This window comes from Kwoniella shivajii, chromosome 2 (genome assembly GCF_035658355.1).
Source record: "Kwoniella shivajii chromosome 2, complete sequence".
Taxonomy (NCBI): Eukaryota; Fungi; Basidiomycota; class Tremellomycetes; order Tremellales; family Cryptococcaceae; genus Kwoniella; species Kwoniella shivajii.
The window spans coordinates 613,930-634,000 of NC_085909.1; the positions used below are offsets into that span (position 1 = coordinate 613,930).

At 41.0% G+C, this 20,071-nt stretch overlaps 8 protein-coding genes across 8 annotated transcripts; 5 read left to right on the forward strand and 3 right to left on the reverse strand.

The window, feature by feature from the left end:
* Positions 1 to 358: 358 nt before the first annotated feature.
* IL334_001596 (uncharacterized protein) lies at positions 359 to 1,648 on the reverse strand (the record flags this gene model as incomplete). The annotated part of the gene is made up of 8 exons (XM_062933351.1): positions 359 to 499; positions 605 to 762; positions 838 to 929; positions 995 to 1,058; positions 1,133 to 1,219; positions 1,299 to 1,408; positions 1,481 to 1,554; positions 1,625 to 1,648. The coding sequence occupies 8 exons, from the start codon at positions 1,646 to 1,648 to the stop codon at positions 359 to 361; spliced, it is 750 nt and encodes a 249-aa protein (XP_062789402.1).
* Positions 1,649 to 2,017: 369 nt separating this feature from the next.
* Positions 2,018 to 5,001, forward strand: IL334_001597 (uncharacterized protein; the record flags this gene model as incomplete). Its single annotated transcript, XM_062933352.1, has 3 exons — positions 2,018 to 2,115; positions 2,169 to 4,425; positions 4,516 to 5,001. The coding sequence occupies 3 exons, from the start codon at positions 2,018 to 2,020 to the stop codon at positions 4,999 to 5,001; spliced, it is 2,841 nt and encodes a 946-aa protein (XP_062789403.1).
* Positions 5,002 to 7,268: 2,267 nt separating this feature from the next.
* Positions 7,269 to 8,675, forward strand: IL334_001598 (uncharacterized protein; the record flags this gene model as incomplete). Its single annotated transcript, XM_062933353.1, has 1 exon — positions 7,269 to 8,675. The coding sequence occupies one exon, from the start codon at positions 7,269 to 7,271 to the stop codon at positions 8,673 to 8,675; it is 1,407 nt and encodes a 468-aa protein (XP_062789404.1).
* A 394-nt stretch (positions 8,676 to 9,069) lies between these two features.
* IL334_001599 (uncharacterized protein) lies at positions 9,070 to 10,453 on the reverse strand (the record flags this gene model as incomplete). Its single annotated transcript, XM_062933354.1, has 7 exons — positions 9,070 to 9,234; positions 9,384 to 9,537; positions 9,647 to 9,749; positions 9,871 to 9,948; positions 10,026 to 10,118; positions 10,241 to 10,304; positions 10,424 to 10,453. The coding sequence occupies 7 exons, from the start codon at positions 10,451 to 10,453 to the stop codon at positions 9,070 to 9,072; spliced, it is 687 nt and encodes a 228-aa protein (XP_062789405.1).
* Positions 10,454 to 10,805: 352 nt separating this feature from the next.
* IL334_001600 (uncharacterized protein) lies at positions 10,806 to 11,319 on the forward strand (the record flags this gene model as incomplete). Its single annotated transcript, XM_062933355.1, has 3 exons — positions 10,806 to 10,954; positions 11,047 to 11,136; positions 11,271 to 11,319. 3 exons carry the CDS (start codon positions 10,806 to 10,808, stop codon positions 11,317 to 11,319), a joined length of 288 nt encoding a protein of 95 aa, XP_062789406.1.
* A 637-nt stretch (positions 11,320 to 11,956) lies between these two features.
* IL334_001601 (uncharacterized protein) lies at positions 11,957 to 13,583 on the reverse strand (the record flags this gene model as incomplete). Its single annotated transcript, XM_062933356.1, has 7 exons — positions 11,957 to 12,292; positions 12,369 to 12,682; positions 12,742 to 12,777; positions 12,843 to 12,976; positions 13,047 to 13,124; positions 13,180 to 13,371; positions 13,450 to 13,583. The coding sequence occupies 7 exons, from the start codon at positions 13,581 to 13,583 to the stop codon at positions 11,957 to 11,959; spliced, it is 1,224 nt and encodes a 407-aa protein (XP_062789407.1).
* Positions 13,584 to 14,004: 421 nt separating this feature from the next.
* Positions 14,005 to 16,279, forward strand: IL334_001602 (uncharacterized protein; the record flags this gene model as incomplete). The annotated part of the gene is made up of 6 exons (XM_062933357.1): positions 14,005 to 14,458; positions 14,573 to 15,393; positions 15,464 to 15,598; positions 15,654 to 15,722; positions 15,781 to 15,965; positions 16,030 to 16,279. 6 exons carry the CDS (start codon positions 14,005 to 14,007, stop codon positions 16,277 to 16,279), a joined length of 1,914 nt encoding a protein of 637 aa, XP_062789408.1.
* Positions 16,280 to 17,675: 1,396 nt separating this feature from the next.
* Positions 17,676 to 20,011, forward strand: IL334_001603 (uncharacterized protein; the record flags this gene model as incomplete). The annotated part of the gene is made up of 5 exons (XM_062933358.1): positions 17,676 to 17,875; positions 17,945 to 18,081; positions 18,142 to 19,665; positions 19,739 to 19,799; positions 19,876 to 20,011. 5 exons carry the CDS (start codon positions 17,676 to 17,678, stop codon positions 20,009 to 20,011), a joined length of 2,058 nt encoding a protein of 685 aa, XP_062789409.1.
* Positions 20,012 to 20,071: the final 60 nt, after the last annotated feature.

The following is a 20,071-nucleotide window of genomic DNA, read 5'->3' on the forward strand; positions in this document are numbered from 1 at the left end:
TGGTTTCGAGAATGCACAACATGAGGCAAAGAAGAATACATCATCAATATCGTCAACAAGGATATTTGTCACCGTCGAGAGTGGAGGTGAGGAACACGTGACAATGTTCTATTTCATCTGCATGTCTACCGATACCTTAAAATAGAGATGGACGTCGATTGAGAATAGATAATTTCACAAGCATCACTACAACTACATCGTGATAGCATAAATCACTTGAAGTAGTAGGATATGCAAGGATTTATGATACATGGCCAAGTAAGTTCGAACAATCTAGTAAAATAATCGTAAAAGTCTTTTAATCCCCCTCTCCTTTTATGCCAATTCGTCAAATAAGATATTCCAATGTGACACCTGATTATACGTATTCCTCTTTCCCTTCCTCTTGATATATATCATCTTGATATATTCCTTCTTGTGTTTCTTCTTGATCCTCATCAGGATCTGCACCTGTAGACCACCACGAAGTAACTCCTAATCCTGATTCAGCGATAGTAGCCTGTACAAGTCAGGTCAGTTCATTATAGGCGTCTCGGTACTATGTATTCATAGGCTAAACAGGTATTCAAAAGACGACTATGCTATGAGTAGATTCTGTACTCACTAAAATCCTGTATCCAGCTTTATCAAAAGATGATTTTACCGGTACATCATCGTTATTTTCTTGTTCCAAAACACTTTGAGGTGTAGGTCGTACATCTTGCCATTCTATTGAATCTACTCTGAACCGTATAGGTTCGCCTTCATCAATATACAGTCGATCTATTCACTTCTCGTCAGCTTACGAGTCTTGGTGAAAATTGTCTGCTACTGTTGAGAAGCTGAAAGTAGGCGTACCGGTGATTACACTATTTGCTAGTTGTTCAGGAGTGAGTAGCGTCCCATCATCGTCCGGTGATACCCAGTAGAACTTCTTTTGTGATGGATCGCTATGTGCAATTAAAAGTCAACATCGGTTGATCTTCTTTCTAGTGTGAGTCCGTTCAAAACTCACTATGCTGAATTAGGGGGAAGAAGCGAAGGGACTATATATATATCTTGAAAGAATCCCAAGCTCACTAAACATCGACAGATGATCAGCTACCCGTCTTTCAAGTCACCATAGCTAATTTAACTCAAATATGTGACTTACCTCGAATATATGATTTTTCTGTTGAAAGCACTTTACCCACAATGACTTCGCCAACAAAAGGTGCGAAAAGCATTAATCGGAATGAGACTGATCATTGCCATTACCATAACAATCTCCGGTTTCAGCTGAATTATCTTGATCTAAAGGAAAAAGAAGAGCAGCTAACCTTTATAATACATCAATCCATTTCCCCACGTAACCTTCCCATCTTCCGCCGTAAGGATATCGAACACAGATAAAGCTAAACCTTTGTCGGGTACAAGCTTATTTGCATATCTTTACATAAAGTTTTCATATCAGCCAAGCGGTCGGAATTGATAAAGGAAAACAGGAGTTCAGCTGACTCACTTTTTGTTCAAGGAGTCTTGAATCGTTGTTGCAGGTGGTATGTCAAAAGTCTTTGGAGCCACAGGGACGGTATCCTAATATTTGAATACGTGAATAAATTAAGTACTGGACTTGTTCAAACGAAGCATTTTTAGTAAAGCTCACCCTCACACCGACAAGAACGAACATCCTCCTCTAAAGATCTCTATGCTATATTGGGCACATCCACAGAGCTTGAACCAGGATCGTGTTCTCCGAATTCGATGAGCTATTGATGTATATTACAAGGATATAAAAGATGAGAACAACAGAAATTGTAAACCTTGATCATCCTCCACTTTTGTATAGTCGCCCATTTTATTTATTACACGTCACATTTAATCCCCTCATCGGTACAGTGATAAGCCACGTGATTTCCTGGGGTTGGTGCCTGGATCGATCCCGGTTAAGAGATTTTGTAAACGAAAGATTATTTTTTTCCAAGAGAAATGACAATAATAGCTCTTTCAAGATTTCCTCTTCCACAAGTAATATTGTACAGATCAGCATAACATCACAATGGCTGACGACGGTATTGAGCTCAACTTCGCTGTTCCTTCTTCGGGGACATTGGTCAGACAGGTCTCAGCCAAGAAAGGTGGAAGATGGACTGATCGGTGAGCTCTTTAATCTATTTGAGTCACAAGCCGAGCTGACGTATCGAGAACAGTGTAAAGGCAAAAAGAGATGCAAGGGATACATACAAAAGTCTCAAACAGACTGCATCCACAGAATCAACACAGACTCCAACTCCTCATATCCCAGTCTTCCCACCTAAGCCTCAGCCTGTCGCAGCCCCTACTCGCACAGTTGACATAGCACCTCCCAATCCTAGAGTTCAACCTGCTCCTCAACCTAGAAGCGTCAGTGCCAATGTCAACGCCGTTGCTGGTCCATCTCGCCCTCAACAAGCTCCAAGAAACGTCAGCTCGTCTGCTGCAAAACCTCGTGCTTCCGCAACATCTTATTCCTCACCTAGACAGACTGTTCCATCAAGATTTGAAGCCGGCCCCTCTCGTCTTCCTGGATCTACCACTTCAGCTCCTGCTCAAGCTAAAGCTCCACAGTTCATATCATCTCTTTTCAGCGCTGATCCACTGCCTGCACCTTCAACATCGTCCAAGCCTACCACAATTGTAGGCGCACCTTCCAATGCTCCTCTCGTAGGCGATACAAGTACCTTTGAAGGATTGGGCATGGATCCTCTTCTCGTTAGACACCTGAAGAACAAGATGCACGTGGAAAGACCGACTGGTATTCAAAGATCCTGTTTACCTCATATGCTTTCGTCACCACTCGATCCCGATCAATTGAAGGACACGTCAACGCCACTTCGAGATGTACTAATTCAAGCTCAGACTGGTTCAGGTAAAACTTTATCATACCTACTTCCTATCATTCAGACTTTATTACCTCTATCAAAGTTATCTTACATCGATAGATCAATAGGTACATTAGCTATCATCCTGGCACCTACTAGAGAATTAGCTCAACAAATCTCCAAAGTAGTAGAACAGTTGATTTCTATGAGTTTGACGTTGGATGAAGATGATGATAGACAATTTACTAGATGGCTCGTATCAGGTTTACTCACAGGTGGATCAACAAGAACACATGAAAAAGCAAGATTGAGAAAAGGTGTTCCTATATTAGTTTCTACACCCGGTCGATTGTTGGATCATTTACAGAACACCACCTCATTCCAGTGTGCTAAAACGATGTTTCTGGTTCTGGACGAAGCTGATAGATTGATGGATTTGGGTTTCGAAGAAACGATCAAAGGTATCTTGAGAGCATTAGAAGGTAGAAGGAAAAATGAAATTCAAATCGAAAAAGAGATGGATGAAGAAGGTGGTGGTTTGATGAGATGGGGATTCTGGAACAGAGGTAGAACGAATATTCTTTGTTCGGCAACTGTAGATGCCAAAGTTGAGAAATTATCTGGAATGGCTTTAAGGGATCCTGTGCTTTTCAAATCAGGTAAAGAAAACAAAGATATCGATGGAAATGTCGTCACGAAAGAAGATGGAAAAGAAAATGATGCTGTCAAAGCTGCAATGGAAGAAGCTGGAGCTATTGTCATTCCACAAGAATCAGAAGATAAATTCACACCTCCAAGTCAATTATCACAAAAATACGTTGTGACTCCAACCAAATTACGTCTGGTAGCACTCGTAGCTTTGTTAAGATCAATCATCGCTACTGCCGTCAAACAAGATTCAGCAAAAGGAACGAAAATAATCGTTTTCTTGAGTTCAACAGATTCAGTTGATTTCCATTGGAAACTCCTTGGAGGAATAAAAATGGGTGACGAACCTCCCCCCGTTGAAGATGACGAGACAGATGATGATGAAGAAGAAGGGAAAGAGAGTGCGGATGAAGATGGTATTCCTACTAAACCAAAGAAAGTGAAGTCCAAGAAAGGAAAAACAAACGATTCGGAAGTCATCACACTTACTTCACCTTTATTCCCCAATACGACCTTACATCGATTGCACGGATCATTACCTCTTCGGACACGATTGGCATCACTCAAGTCATTCGCCGGTGCATCTTCTCAGCCTTCGGTCTTATTTGCTACGTCTGTAGCTTCTAGAGGGTTGGATTTACCACTTGTACGAGCTGTAGTTCAATACGATCTTCCAACAGAAGGAGGAGCCAACGAGTACGTTCACAGAGTTGGTAGAACAGCGAGAGCAGGTAAAGGTGGTGAAGCTTGGGCGTTCGTAGCCCCAAGTGAAACAGATTGGATACCTTGGGTAGAATCAAAAATGGGTACTGCAGAAGGTAAAGGTGGGGTCAGATTAGGTCAAGTTGGTGTTGAAGATTTATTGAGGAAAGGTTTCGGTGGAAAAAGCTATGAATTTGAAGGAAGAGCTACTGAGGCTCAATTGAGTTTCGAAAGATGGGTCTTAGATAGCGACGTTGTAAGTTGTCTATGACTGCGTCTACCTGTGGGACCCTGGTCTTGGCCATTGCTGATGCTGATGCTGACGACATGACCAATACCATAATAGAACGCCGCTCTTGCCCGTCGAGCATTTTCATCTTATATAAGAGCATATTCGACACATCCATTAGAAGAAAAGAAATTCTTCCATATCAAAACTATTCATTTAGGACATTTAGCTAAATCATTCGCACTTCGAGAAGCTCCTGGACAATTATCAGTTCCCACGATTAAATCCAAAGCCAAAATAACAAGTTCAGCTACTGCACCTTCCAACAAAAAGAGGAAGCATAACGATGACGATGATGAAGATGGAGAAGATACTGAACAGAAGGGAGGTAAAGAATTAACTGCGAGAAACGAAACTGAGAGGAGAATGTACGAAGCAGTTAGGAAACAAGGTAGAATGATCAAATCAGGTGGTAAATTAGGTGAATTCAATAAAATCAAAGGGAACAGTAGAATCAACACTTCAGTAGGTGGAGGTGGTGGTGGTGAATTCCAAGTTTACGGTACGGGTGAATTGGAAAGAATGGTTTCTGGAAAACGATGATGATACCGAGATAGTGTCAGGCATACATATGTTTACTGGGAGAGTCTAGGAATAAGATACCATGTATTACCTTGTCCTAATCTGCAGGATATCCCGAAATGGATCGTTATAGCTTAGATTTACTGGTCCACTCAATTTGCCCTTAGTCAACGAAGATACTTGCAGTCTTCTGAACTCACCTCTAGATCCACCAGTGTTCACCACTGAACCATGTAGGTGTGAACGGACCGGAATGACAGGCAGCTTCAGTGTAGGTCCAGGTTTTCTACGTCGCTTCCCACGTCGATTCTTAGATCAGAATGTGGGCTATTCATCGACATGAGACGTGGAAATGGTGTGTGTATATTAGGTTTGTTTCAGCATCTTCTCAACGGACATATCAACACACACGGCATACCTACGAACGACATTCGGTTCTCAAAGATGGAGATGAATGAGGAGATGACGATCGAACCAAATATAATCTCAACGCCGTTTCCGTTACCTTATCCTCTCCGCCAAATTAGGATGTGACACGTTTGAAATGATTTATCTATCATCACGTTGATCTTTCTTCTACTTCACGCCACAACGCCACGGTTTATCGTTTTGTTGTCTTCAATGGAGGTAATTAGCAGATCAATGCGTTAGTATAGTCCTCATCGCGTTGACGCGATCTCGCATTCACTATGCTTCTCCGCCCATTTGAAACCCTACTTCAAAGGCTAGCATAGCGTGTTTGTTAGTTTAGTGGAGCACAGTAATTTGGTGGCTTTGGTTCTTGTGTAAAACCCTTGTCTGTGTGAGAAGATAGATTTTGTGTCTGTGTACTCCATGCAAACAAAGAGAACAATCCCTTTTGTTGTACTTTTGCTAGGGTAAGGAAGGATTTCGGAAACGCATTGATCGTGGTTTATAGGGGTCAGGTCTCACAATTAGTGTGGGAAGTCTACACCTCATAGTGAGTGACCAGAAGAAAGGGGGATCGAGTTCTCCTGTCGGATCACAATAACAACAACAAGGAGGTATAATCCGAAACAACAGTGAAGCTCGGCGGAATAATCATATGTTGTTGTAAGGTACCTGGGATGCAATAATTTATACATGACACACTGACCACCGCGTCTTTTACTTTTCATTCCTTGTCCTCTCTTCCCGCTTCTTCTTCCTTTTATAATATCCTTCTTCCTCTTCCTGCCCCGTACAAGATGTAGGAATACTGACTCTTTGCATCGGTCTTCTTCGTCGTCGTCGTCGTCGTCAAGCAAAAGTAGTCATGCACGCGCGTTTCTTCTTTCTTCCAAGAATCGAGGAGGGGTACAAAAAGAAATCAAAAGAAAAAGACAGTCGCCCTCTTTTCTCTCATTTCTTTTGTTCTTAATTCTAACCTGTTCCAAAACTCACTCACTCACACTCATACACTCATTTTGATCACCAACGCACTCACTCATTTGATTAAAGTCAAGGTACCGTACTAAAAATATCTTCTTCCTTACCCCTAATAAATAACAATCATTATACCCTCAATCATCAATCTCCGAAACAATAACAATAACAACAACAATAAAAAAAAGAACAATAAAAGAAAAAGCAAAGTCAAACCAAAAAAAGACAATAAACCATTCGCTTGTAGATCTTTCTTACAATATACACCATCCTCCCCCTCTCTCCCCTTACTTCTCCTTTGCTTGCATCCTATTGTCTGATCATTCTTGTGACTGTACAAGTCACTGTACATACACGTTTAAAAGAACAATAGAAACAAATAGCGTCATCTCTTTCTCGATTGTACTCTATTGTTGTTCTCATACCTGACGTTTCACACGACTTTCACGACCTTTTGTTCTTCAACATAATCGATTTTCCCACCTCTCTGTCCTTTCCCAATGGTTGTAGTAGATTCCTCACAGATATAACAGATAAACGGACGACTTGATTGCGAATATTTCTCTTCTCCTTTTTCCTCATTCCCAGCTATTACTTCTCAAGCTTATAAAGCATACTTTCTAAAATATCAAAGGATTCTTTTTGATAATCTGGAGGATCACACCAATAGTAGAATGAAGCAAACCTTCGATCGTCCTTGCATGATATCAAACTCGAATCAATATTCCTTTATTGATTCCAGCGAGGAAGAAAGTATCATTGATCTATCCGCTACATTCTTCTCCTTTTCGTCTACTACCACATCTTACTTCTCAATCCCGATTTCGCCTCCTGCACCTCATCGAAAAGCACCCAAACCACCTGTATGCTCACCCCGAAGAAATAGACCAAGACACATAAACATGCGAGAACCTGCTCAACTTGGTTTATTCACCGTCCTCGAGTCAGAAGAAGATTTACGTATCAACAGTCCTAATTTCGACTCTCGTTCTATGATATTAGACTCACCTTCACCCGTTCCATCATCTGATATCTTCCCTTCTCCTTCTCCTTCCCCTTCTCCATCAATTTCATCCTGGCATGAGTACAGCGCAGTCGAACGGTACCGAAGTTCCCCAATGGACGTTCCTAAAGACATCGATGAAGATATGGAAGAAGACGAAAGGTTAAACAGACTATCCTGGTCAAGTAACAGTAGCTCATCTACAACGACAACTACTACAACGACAACTACTACAACGACAACTGAGGGTGAAACGGGAACTGATTGTGACAGTAATAAAGGATTAAATACACCTTTATTCGAAAATGAAGATCCTTTCGGTGGATGGTCAACAGTTCCTCTATCTGACGAATTCGAATTTGATGTAGAAATGACAGAAGATACTATTGGTGGAAAACTGTTTTCACCATCTCCTTCTTCCTCTTCTTCTGCATTCATGTCGAGACGACCTACATTTGCAGAATCGATTGCATTTGGCAAAAATCAAAATCGTCGACCACCTCCATTAACACTTTCAACTAGATTCTTAACTCCACCTTCAAATTGTACTCCAACATCATCATCATCATCGAATCTGCTCAGTGCCATTTCAACTACATCAACAGCTGAATCAGATATCATCTTAACTCCTAGAACTGCCAGTTCCCCTCACAAATCAAACGCAAACGCAATTGCAGATCTTTTACCTGCTTTACCGATTATCTCATCTATCGAATGGGAATCCCGAAAGATGAACTCACTTTCTCTTCCTTCGACACCTACTAAACGTGGACACGTTAAATCGAGATCATCAAAAAGGAAATCACCACACGATAACATAGATCTAACGATGGCACTGAAAGATCTTTTAGCTTCTTGTGGTGAGAAAGTTGATTCAGATTCAGAATTCTCTTGTCCTGCTTCCGTCTCAGGATCAAACTCTTATTCAGGCTCGAGCTCTAGATCAAGTTGCTCAGGTTCTGATCGTGAACATGACGATTTTCAAGCTAAATCATTGAGATTCCCATTACCACCTTCCAGGACTCAAAGTCATCATTTCAGCTTGAACGCCGATAAAGTTAATCTTCGTACACCATCACCTAGCAAGAGAAGGGCTTCAACGCCATACGCACCAAAGAAGGAAAGGAAGGGAAGGGCTACTCTTCAATCTTCTCCAACAGCTTTCAAAGGTGATCATTCGTTCTTGGCTTCATTGTCCATGGGTGAAGATGGAAATTCCAGTTCAACAAGTTCTACAACGAGTTCTTCTTCTAGAAAGAGCCTTCCTGGTAGAAGATGTTTACCAACTGAATGGATGAGGTTTTGATATGGACGAGCCAGGCCGTATGATCGGAGGGAATGTCTCTATAAGTTAAATTACCCTTGTCAAACATTATTTTCTCATCTTTTCCCTGTCCATTTCCTTTATTTTCACACCATTTTTTTTGACGTTCTCACGATTTATCTCACGACGGTTATACGATTTTTCCATGTTTTGTAATGATCATGTTTACGGTTATATTTACGAATAGGTTTATGGCTATGTTTGAATTTTGTTTTGATGAATATGCATATATGTTATAGTTACTTGTTTACTCTAGTTGCATTACGGTTGGGTAGAGCAATTGAATTGCATTCCCCACATGAAAAGGACCCGAGCTTTATAGCAAATGGGTTTCTCAACTCGCAAGAAATATGACTACCATCCTATAGATATTGGTCTAAGCTTTAAACTCGTATCCACCTTGTCTATCTTCAGCATTGAATTCATATTCACTTAAAACTTCACCATCTAGTTCCGGATAAGTCAATTTAGCTGAGAATTTTTCACCTGCTACGATGGGTCCTACACCTGCTGGAGTACCAGTCAGGATGAGGTCACCTTCCTGCAAATGTCAAGAATAGGGGGGTTTATTAGCGTTGAATCTCGGTATGAAAACGAATAAAACTTTGCTTCTTCCATCTTTCGTACTGATAATCATCAAAAGTAACTCGAAACTTGAAAATTTGGAAAAAAAAATCGATCTGGACTAACCTCTAATTTCATAATACCAGAAACGAATTCAATTAATTTAGGTATAGGGAAGATCATATCGTTTGTTAATCCAGATTGTTTCAATTTATCATTTACACTTAGATGTAATCCTACTTTTGATACATCTGATATTTTCGATTTTGGTATGAATGGGCTACATGTGCGAATCATTGTTGATGTTAAGTAAAGTAAAGTAAAGTGAAGTAAAGTGAAGTAAAGTGAAGTAAAGTGAAGAAAAGTAAGCATGGTTGATAATGACTCACCCAACTGGACAGAAAGTATCAAATCCTTTGGCAGTTGACCAAGGTAATCCTTTTGCTTTAACTGCGTTCTGGACGTTCCTAGCTGTCAAGTCAATCGCCAGGGCTAAACATCATGTACAGGCAATATTAGCCATTCATTCGTTCATTCACTCTAAATCATAGTATACCATATCATGATGGTGTGACGAGATGTGAGAAGGCAAATGCATCTGACCAAAACTCACTATATCCAGCAATGTAATTATCTGCATCATTTTGTGAGATATCACGTCCATCCTTACCGATAATCACACCTAGTTCGACTATGCCCATTCCCCATTGCGAAGTCAGTATACCAAACTATGTATCGGAGAATTACTTATACTTGTGAACCACTCACCCTCATGATGCATATCAACACCTTTGGGAATCTCGATCGGACCTTGCCCAGGAGAGATGTACGAAGAAGTTGGTTTCAAGAAGAAGAAAGGTTCTATGAGGGTATTGTTTAATTTACATTACAAAAAAAAAGTTAGCTATCAAAGCTGAAATATACTTACTTGCCAGATATCATTAAAAATTGGTGAGGTGTTGGTTGTGGACACTCCGACTTACCTTTGGGAATGGCATTTCCTAATTCTTTAGCATGATCCGCATAGTTACGTCCAATAGCTACGATCTGTCATATTCGAGAAGATGTTAATTTTCCAATCAGCGTCAAATGAAGGTAAAGGTGGGTATCATTCAAAGTGAGGAAGAAAGCGAGATTATTCTTTAAAAAGGTAGAAGAAAACTCACTTTTCGACCTGTTTTAAGAAAATTTGACATCCTGGATTATACTGTATACTATAATCGTGGTTGTGGTTGTGGTTGTGGTTGTGGTTGAAAGAGTATTTGTGATCAAGTTATCGATTATATGGAAGATATATCAAAGCAGTTACCTCTGTAAGAGTATTATTGGTGTCGAGTTATTCGGTGTTGGGATCGGTTGACTACGGACCGGTAGAGCGGTGATGTCCGCCTTTCTATATAATTACCCATCGAATCAAGAACAAAAATCGGTGTTTTTGGAAGAAAGACGTTCTTGTTCTTGATGTATAACTATATTCAACCACTCGCACAGTATCAGTATTCGTTACTTGAGAGAAACAAAGTCCCAGTCACCATATACAAATAGACAATGTCTGCCTCATCCCCAAACATCAATGACTCGTCGATCAAAATGGTGAATAAGGACTCTCCGTGTAAATTGTTCACTATCACTCAGTATCAATGTACGCCTCTAGGAGGTAGAGTGACTTGTTGGCCGTTAGAAAGGATTTTCAGACAGTGAGTGTCTTTTATTCTATCCTTACCAACAAAATCATTGTGAAATTTCAGCTCATGGCATACGGTCGATTTTCAAACGTCGATATCGATAGATGCGGTGAAGATAAACCAGCTATCGAAGTTACGAATAGGTTGAGCTCAAAAACAGATGATGATGAGTTGATCGTAGATCCGAAATTCATGTGAGTATAAAAAGCACTTTCCGTATCTTATCTAGTCTCGAATCCGAATAGATAAGAAACGCTCAGAATTGCGACTTCGTAAACAGCTCTTGGTACGTGAGCTGACTATCATCAAATGGAATGGAATGGAATAGTCAAAATCCACCCAAAGCTAGAAATTGGAATGATTTCAAAGGTCCTTAGAAATCCTACAAGTGGAACGATTCACTTTTCTGGTGGACTGCCATAATGGACCTTGCGTCTCGATCGCGTCTATACACTTGACGAGCACCGAACCGACAATCGGACAAGTGACAAGTGATCGGCATCCTAAATGATCCGTTCGTACGAGTCGCTTCGGCGGTTGACATTGAAATTCGGCGGACAGACTGGTCTTTCAGCGCAAGAAAAGTAGAAGGAGATATCGTAGAGCACGTTTGAAGTTCTGTATGCTTGTACCGAGACTCTATATGGACACAACAGAGGTGCAAGACTGTAAACATGATAATATGTAATATGGGTATATACATGCAGGGCTATCAATATAACTGAATAGTGTAGTGTAGCGTAAATATGTATATGTCAAACATATGTATAGATGTGATGGCAGAATGAAACAAGTGTAGAATACAATGCGAGAGGTTGTTAAGGTATTACTATGATGAGATTCGCTGCGAAATTGATCCCCCTCTAGTTTATCAGATGCTGTCGCCAACGTTCGCCTTATAGCCAATTTTTGAGTCTTCCAACTTTCTCCAAATGCTCTTTATAGAGCTTATAGGTGCTTCGTCCAGAATTTTCCGACACCGACCGACAACACCTCTGAATCTAAAAACCCATTCTAAGACCCTAATCTACCTGCTACCAACTCGTATATCAAGAACATGCAAGCTGCGTTCGGTACGACTCTTAAGAGATGAGCACTCAAGCCTCCATATAAACTTGCTGCACCTTCTTCTTTAATAACCAATTTCAAAGTTTGTGCTAATCCAGTATATCTCACTATACCATTTATAGCAGGTTGTCGGAGTCTTGTTCTTATGACTTCATGCGGATAAGTTATTAATGATGCTACTGCTTTCGCACCTCCCGAAGCTCCAACGATGGATCCCATGTATGAGATGACTGATTGATTTGATGAATCGAATGATGTTGATGATGTCAATCTCTTAAATCGCTGTATTACACCAAGATCGTAATGTCAGCTTATTTTCCGTACGTTCGAAATGGTACAGTCATTACAGCTGACTAACCTCGTATAGAACCCATTGTATAACACCCTCTGATACACCCAGATAACTCGCCGATAAACCTCGGTACAACCCTGTCAAACCTTCTTTACGTACTATGTCCATGGTCATTGTGAATGCAGGTGGCATTGAAGAACGACTTGCCGCTGTTGCAGCTGAAGAGGTCGTTGTTGATGCTGATGAAGCGGATTGTGCGAGAGCAGCAGCGGATTTGGCTATTGGTCCAGGGAGTGAAGATGAAAGAGCTGGTGCGGCAGTTGAAGGGGGTAGATTTACTCCTTTTCTTCTTGCGGAGAGTTGAAGTCTGGTTTTGACGACTGAAGAAATATCAGTCCTGTCAGCTATGTTCTGTCGATATCTACGCATGTCAGCTTACCCCAGATTGGATTTGTACCGGTTGCAGTCATAATACCTATTCCGGTTCAAGTCAGCTTAATATACTCGCAGGACTCGAGGTAAATGTATGTCGAAGCTAACCTGCTATTACAGCGGCTGATAGGTGGATAACAGGACTGTCTTCGGCCGTTTGACCAGCTTTTTCAATAGGAGCGTTTGGAAATTGACGAGCCAAATATGCTTTTGAAGTTGGGTAGAAATAGAAATTGATTGCTCTATCAGAAAGAATTGATTGGTTAATCAGCTTTTCTCACCTCGTAAATTGGCTGTGAGATAAGGGCTCACCTGGCTGGTATGATACCGACTAAACTTGGACCTAGACCTTTATATAAAGCTTTCCATCCTTCTTCCACACCTATCCGTCTATTGGAGTATTATGAGTATTGGTATGATAAATTCCTAGGATGCATCGACTTACCTTATCAGATAAACCGTATCCACAAATTGATATAAGGTTCCCGATATACCTGATCTTGCAGTACTTTGTTTCCCAATGTTTGTAGCAGCAACTTTTAGAGGTTGATTCGAGTGCTTAAATAGATCCGATTGTAATCTTGTTTTAACAACGTCAAAGGGTGAAGTAACGATAGCTCCTGCCATTCCACCGATACTGCGTCACAGGAACTTCCAAAATCAGCAAAGATCCTGGTTGAAATTGAAGCAAATGAGGAGAGTCACTATGACTCACCTTCCAGCAGCTGAATGTTGCCATCCTATCAACTTTTTCGTACTTTGTTCAGGAGGAGATACCACATCGGGAGGAGTAGAAGAGGACGGAGAAGAAGAGGGTATCAGTACATTTTTCGATGATGAAGCAGCCATTATTGGAATGACCGATCGATCCCTATCCGATCAAGAGGTGAGATGAGCAGGAGGATGAAAGCAGAAGTCCGAGAGAAGGGAATAAGACGATGATGATATGGTTTCTGTTGGGAGTATCGATTGACAGGTTAAAGATATAGACAACAAAATGGAAATTAAATTGAATATTGTTTTCAACTTGCTTTAGTATGGTGGAGGTAAAAAGGGGACTTTACAATGACGTGGGATTAAAAATATATGAGATACAGTGATAATGCCATTCCGAATGAGATATGACGTAATCATATCGTTAACGTTTCTTGGTCCCGGCTAAGAGAAAATGTAGAAATGTAAAGAGATAAGTTGGACTATGGCAAACTCAGCTCACTTCCTTATTTGTGGGAAGATATAACATAGCTACGAGTGTCCTCCATCACCCATCATGGCATTCCTATTCCATTCTTCCACTCCGTCATACGCTTCCGAACAGCTATCATCGCACCTATCTTCGTTATCGACATCACCCATATCGACACCTCCTTCCCAGCCCATAGTAGCGAGCAGCAGTACGAGCACAAACGATATCAAAGCCAAACCAGCTCATAAACTACAAAATGCTCTACATGAACTATCATCCTCCAGATCAATATCAAAAGAAAAGCTGGTCGAAGTACTGGAATCGTTAGTGAAGACTGAACAAAACGGAATAACGATAGAAGAGAAATCTGAAATTGATCAAGAAGTAGAAGCTGAAGTTTTAGGTAGAGCGGTGACTATAGTGTGGAAAGAAATATTACAAACTTTAGTTGAAAAAGCTCTTGAATTAGAAGAAGAAAGGAATTGGTGGGATGCAAGTCTGAATTCTACTAGAGGTGTTGGCGTTTACCTCTTACAAAGTGAGTAGAGATATGTTAAACCAGTCATCCATGAATCTATGAAATTGGATACCATCATTTAAGAATTTAAACTTCCCAAGACCAGAGCTAATATCCTCCTTCGTAATTTACTAGCAATGCCACATCGTATATACGCAGCTTTACCACCTCGGTCAAAATTCCTTAGACCCGAATTGAAAGCGTTCAAATTACCAAGAGAAGCTTTATTCAAGCCGATCCGAACACGAACATCCGCAACGTTGATATCAATAACGTCACCATTCAACTTGACTAGAAGAGAAATGTTATCATCAAGAAGTGAATTAAGTCGTACTCGTGATGAAATCGCACAGAAAATCGGTATATTAGCTTCAAAAGGACCCAATTGGTCTTCAGATTCAACGTCCACAAACGAAAATTCGTCAACAGCGTCCTCGTCACCTTCATCGACCAACGGTGTATTTGACGCCAAGAGTGAAACTGAAAGAATATTCAAAGTACTTTATAATGTCCTAGAACTCGAATCAGTTCAACCTCAATTACAACAAGCTACTCCAGTGAGATCATCCTCATCAAGGAAAAGTAAAAGAACACCTTCACCACCCACAACTATATCGATAACAACAACACCTTCTTCCTTGATTGACATATTGAGAAAGCATTTACCTAAAACGACAGAATCAATTGATAAGGTTCTAACTACACATAAACGACCATCCGCATTAACCAGATTGTGGTTCCCGGCATTATTCCTTCCTCCAACTTTATACTTCATAGCCTCTGCGATCTCTCGAAACAAGGAATGGATGAGAGAACAAGTTAAAAATGGAAAAGAGACTATCAAAGGTTTTTTCGTTCAATGGGTTTGGGAACCGATAGAAGATATAGCAAAAACTCTTAGAGGTGGAGGCGAAGGTTTAGGTGTAGCTCCCACTACTGTGAAAAGTGATCAAGAGGTGAGTAAGCTAGATCATATGTTTGCTATCAGCAAGTAAGCCATACCCACAACTGACATCAACCGTATAGTCGCTCGAACGAATGGTTCTAGATCTAGGAAGAGATTATTACCATTTATCCGGACCTCAGTTGGATGCTCTGGGAGAAAAAGTGAGAGCTGGTGATATGGAAGAGGTTTTAAGGGTCTACGAGAAGGAAATGCAGGTAAGCTTCTATGACAGAATCGAGGATAAAGCTCATATATCACTCGTATCGCCAGAGCCCAGTCAAGAACGCTCTTTTGGGAAGTTTAGTCCGAACTCTATTGATCCAAGTACAAAAGACCAAGGTGAATGACTTCATTTTATCACAGCTGGGCTCAACTGACATCGCTTGTCTTTGTGCAGACCGACCTATCACTTTCTCTATTATCGCTTGATCACTTACTCCGATCTCAACAACTCACCTTTGCTGCTGTTGGTCTCGCACCGAGTCTGCTAGTCCTTTATGGCCTTGGAGGATGGTTGCAGGGTGTTTGGAGAGGCGAGAAGAGAGGCAAAGGAAGGAAAAGAACGTACTTCAATGGCCTAAGGTTAGTTCATTCAGCTCGTCAAACAAGGGTTAAATAAAGCTAATCTTGTACTGTCCTGGATTAGATCAATCGAAAGATTACTCATCACATCGCCTAAACATGCTCAAGAATTGTCAGAGAAAGACAGAGGTTTATTGATTGTCTCAGTCAGTGGCATGCGTACTTGGGCGACTGGATTATCAGGTAATTCAAGAGAATCATTCATGGACGATTTAAGGATGGTTGAAGATCCAATTTTAGGTAGAGGTGATAAACTAAGAGTCATAGAAAGAATCTGGAGATGTTGGGGTGTAGAAGGTACTAGGAAGATTTAGAATGGATATTGGGTGGTCGTCAAAGTCTGTATGGTCCAAACATTGATAAGGCATTAAGACTGGCTTGTATATGCATAACTGATATCACGGTTAGTATGTTTTAACACTGTATAGGCAAACTTTGCATAGGTAAAGATGAAGGGCCATGGGGCATGCCACATCCGGAATTAGATTGAATTACGTAAACATAGAAACATATAGTGATCAAGTAGACCCTGAAACGGGGTTAGTACTACTACTGTACTTGGATTAAATGGATGGCATTGATATAGTTCAAGATGGACTTTGGTGGGCCCGGTCGAGATCGTCACTTTATGTCGTGTTATATTACAAGATACTCTCTCACGCAGCTACAGTGCATGAACAAGCTTGACAGCATACAATACATTTTGTGAACAATCAAGGTATCCCAACGAATCAGGAAGAACAGGGGGTTCCAATCACCTCGGAGCTTGTGAATATCAAGTAGATCGAGAAGGATCAGCAGAAACAGGCTTAAAGTGATGAGATCAAGAGAGGCGATTTGAATGGGATACTGTAACGATTGCATAACCGTGAGTATCAACGATGTGATTCATAATCAAATGGATACATGGTCGGGCGACATCGAAATACTTGATACTTGGAAATAACACTTCTAGTACACTCGGTGAAACATCCCCAATAAACAATCGCTAGTGTTTGGAGAGACTTAGACGTGCATGCGCATGTCATGAGAACGAGAAATTGACAAGATGGATCATTGCTGATTCAACTTCCATAATTTGTCATAGAACATCTATCTCATTATTCACAGCACCATCTTAACCTCACAAGCATAGTACATTCGATAAATCTCCATTGAACAGTACTCTGGAAGTTGACTATCAAAGAGATATAATAATAATTATCAGCCAACATTTCAAAGAACAATCCTCCTTTCATTGTTCGTATCACACTTCTCCCACCTTTCTTCAGATCAGCATAACAGCTCTTTTCATTCCTCTTCAGTCTCCTCAAACGTTAGCTCAACTCCCCAACGTCAGCATCGAATTTGCTGCAGAATAATCTCGTATTCTCTTCAATCTTACTTGTTTGATCGTTCCGGTTTTAACACCGTGATATGAATTCACCATCATCAACCTCATCAACAAATACCCGCAGTAAAAGTATATATCGTAATATATTTCAACCCATTCCCATTTCACTTGCTCAAAATCGAAATCAACATCCATTTCAATTCGGACGTCTAGTCAATAATAATAATAATAACAATAATAACAATATTAATAATCCTTCATCATCTATAGACGAGGAAAGTAGATCAACTAAAAGATTGCATATAAGACAAAGATCAATCACTGCTCCTGGTGAAGATCCATTATTAGGTACCAGCTCAATCATCAGTACCAATACGATGCAACAGGATCCATGGCACGGTAGGGTACCGACCCCTCAACCGCCCTCACAAGGAGGTTCAGGTTCAGGGGAAGATGGCGGTTATTCGACTGTATTATTAATCTTCATACCTGTTATGGTAGTCGTCTTGACCGTCCTATTGGGTTTAGTGGTTTTCTTAGTCGCTGTACTGTATATGAGAAGGCGAAAAGGTATAAGGTGAGTTCGAAATCAAAACATGGACTGGTTACTCACTGAGCTGGAAATGTCTGCTAACTTAGTTGACAGACTGACAGAAGACGGTGGACCTCTTGATCTATCCAAATCAGATGGTGTCATTGGTGAAGGAGGTGTCGAAGGGGTCGAATCTAGATGGTTGGAAACTCTTGATCCAGATGTCAAAGAAGCTTACAAGCGAGCCAAAGGTGAGCTATTTCACCCTAGACAGGTCAAACGGATTGGCTGATCGTTATTCATTCATTTAGATTGGCAATTGCAATATCCTCCCGCCTCGGTACCCACCGATATTACACTCTCTCAATTCCTGTCGATTCAAGAGAAAGGTGTATCGGCATGGTCATTCGAACCAGATTACGAAGATAATTTATCATTATACGTACAATCACGTACTGAGATTACATTTTTGGCAGATGGACCTGGAATGCCAGCAAGAGAAGGAGGCGGAAATTCCGTCATGGCGAATTTACCTTTACCCAAATTGAACGAAGTGTATTACTGGGAAGTCAAAATGTATGATAAACCGGCAACTACAGAAATCGCCATTGGATTAGCGACTAAACCATATCCATCATTTAGATTACCTGGATGGAATAAATATTCAGTGGCATATTTCGCCAGTGATGGATTTAAATCCCATAATTATCCATTCACATCGTCTTCTTATGGACCTTCTTTAAATGAAGGTGACGTTCTAGGTGTAGGATATAAACCAAGGACTGGAACTGTGTTTTTCACCAGGAACGGAAGGAAAATGGATGATGCTTATACCGGATTACAAAGATTAAATCTTTTCCCTACGATAGGCGCGAATGGTCCTTGTACCATTCACGTAAATCTAGGTCAAGCTGGATTCGTTTTCATTGAAGCAAACGTTAAGAAATGGGGTTTGGCTCCTATGGTGGGAACCCTAGCTCCACCACCTGCATATGGAAGTGAAAGAGGTTCTATATTATTAGACGCTGGATATGGTACTCCACACGCCCCAAGTCAACATCAGGCTAATCTAGGTGGTGTGAATGCTTTACTGGAAGCTGCAAGATCAAGATCAACTCACGGTCGTGTACAAGGTCAAGGTCAAGGTCAATTAGGTACTTCTGCTGGGTCATCACATTCTTCAATAGTGTCAAATGCCTCATCTTCAAGAAGACCAAAGACACCTAGAAATTCAACGAGAACAGGAAACAACAATTCTGGTGCCATGGCAGTAGGTTCATTACCTATTAATCCAAGTCCATTGAGAGCAAGTGAAGCTGGACCTGGACCATCATCCTCACGCAGGAGAGCGTTTGGGCCCGCCAATGGTGGATCATCAATATCTCCTACACCACAAATGAATTCGCTACATTCCGAAGAACTGATCACGACAGATGAAGAAGAGTTGGAAGAGGAAGAAGAAGAAGATGGGGAAGGAGACGATGATGATCACCGTCGATCGAATCTAAGAGAATCGTCACCGATCGAACATAATCCACCCACACCGAATTTACTCGATATATCAATGCATTCCCTGAGGAATAACGGTTATTTCGGTAATAGAGTGTATAGTCCGAATCATGATCATGAAGATGAACTCGAAGGTGAAGGAAGTGGAAGTGGAAGTGGATCAGGTGAAAGTGACGCTACTGCAAGACCTGGTAGATTAACTTTTGGTAGATCAAACTCTAGACCACAAAATCAGAACCAAAATCAGAACCAAAACCAAAACCAAAACCAAGATACTAGTCCACCTCCACCTGGATATGCTCCTCTAGATCCCCATGTTTATGCTGGTGAGTTTGTAGATATGGTGGTGATACCATCAAAAGTAGCGGTTATGCTGATGCGGTAGTTGCGTTTCGATAGCAGGTTTACCGGCGGATTTACCTGAAGAAATGGTCAATCAAGCAATAGCAGCTATGAGCGGGTGAGTAATAACTGGATGCCGTATTTCGATTGTCGGAATAGAGGGAGAATTAGAGCTGATCGAGTGTCGATCACAGTGACTCAACCATCACTCCCGCACAAATCCAAGCTGCAGCTCAAGCAGTAACGGCTCAAGCTCAAGCCAATGCCCAAGCCAACTCTGGTTTAAATGCGAATCGAGGAATTTTATCTTGGTTCAGAGAAAGGATATGATTCATCTGTTCAGGAGATCATATGAGATGAATAGGGTCAAAGGGGGATTGTTTGATTAAT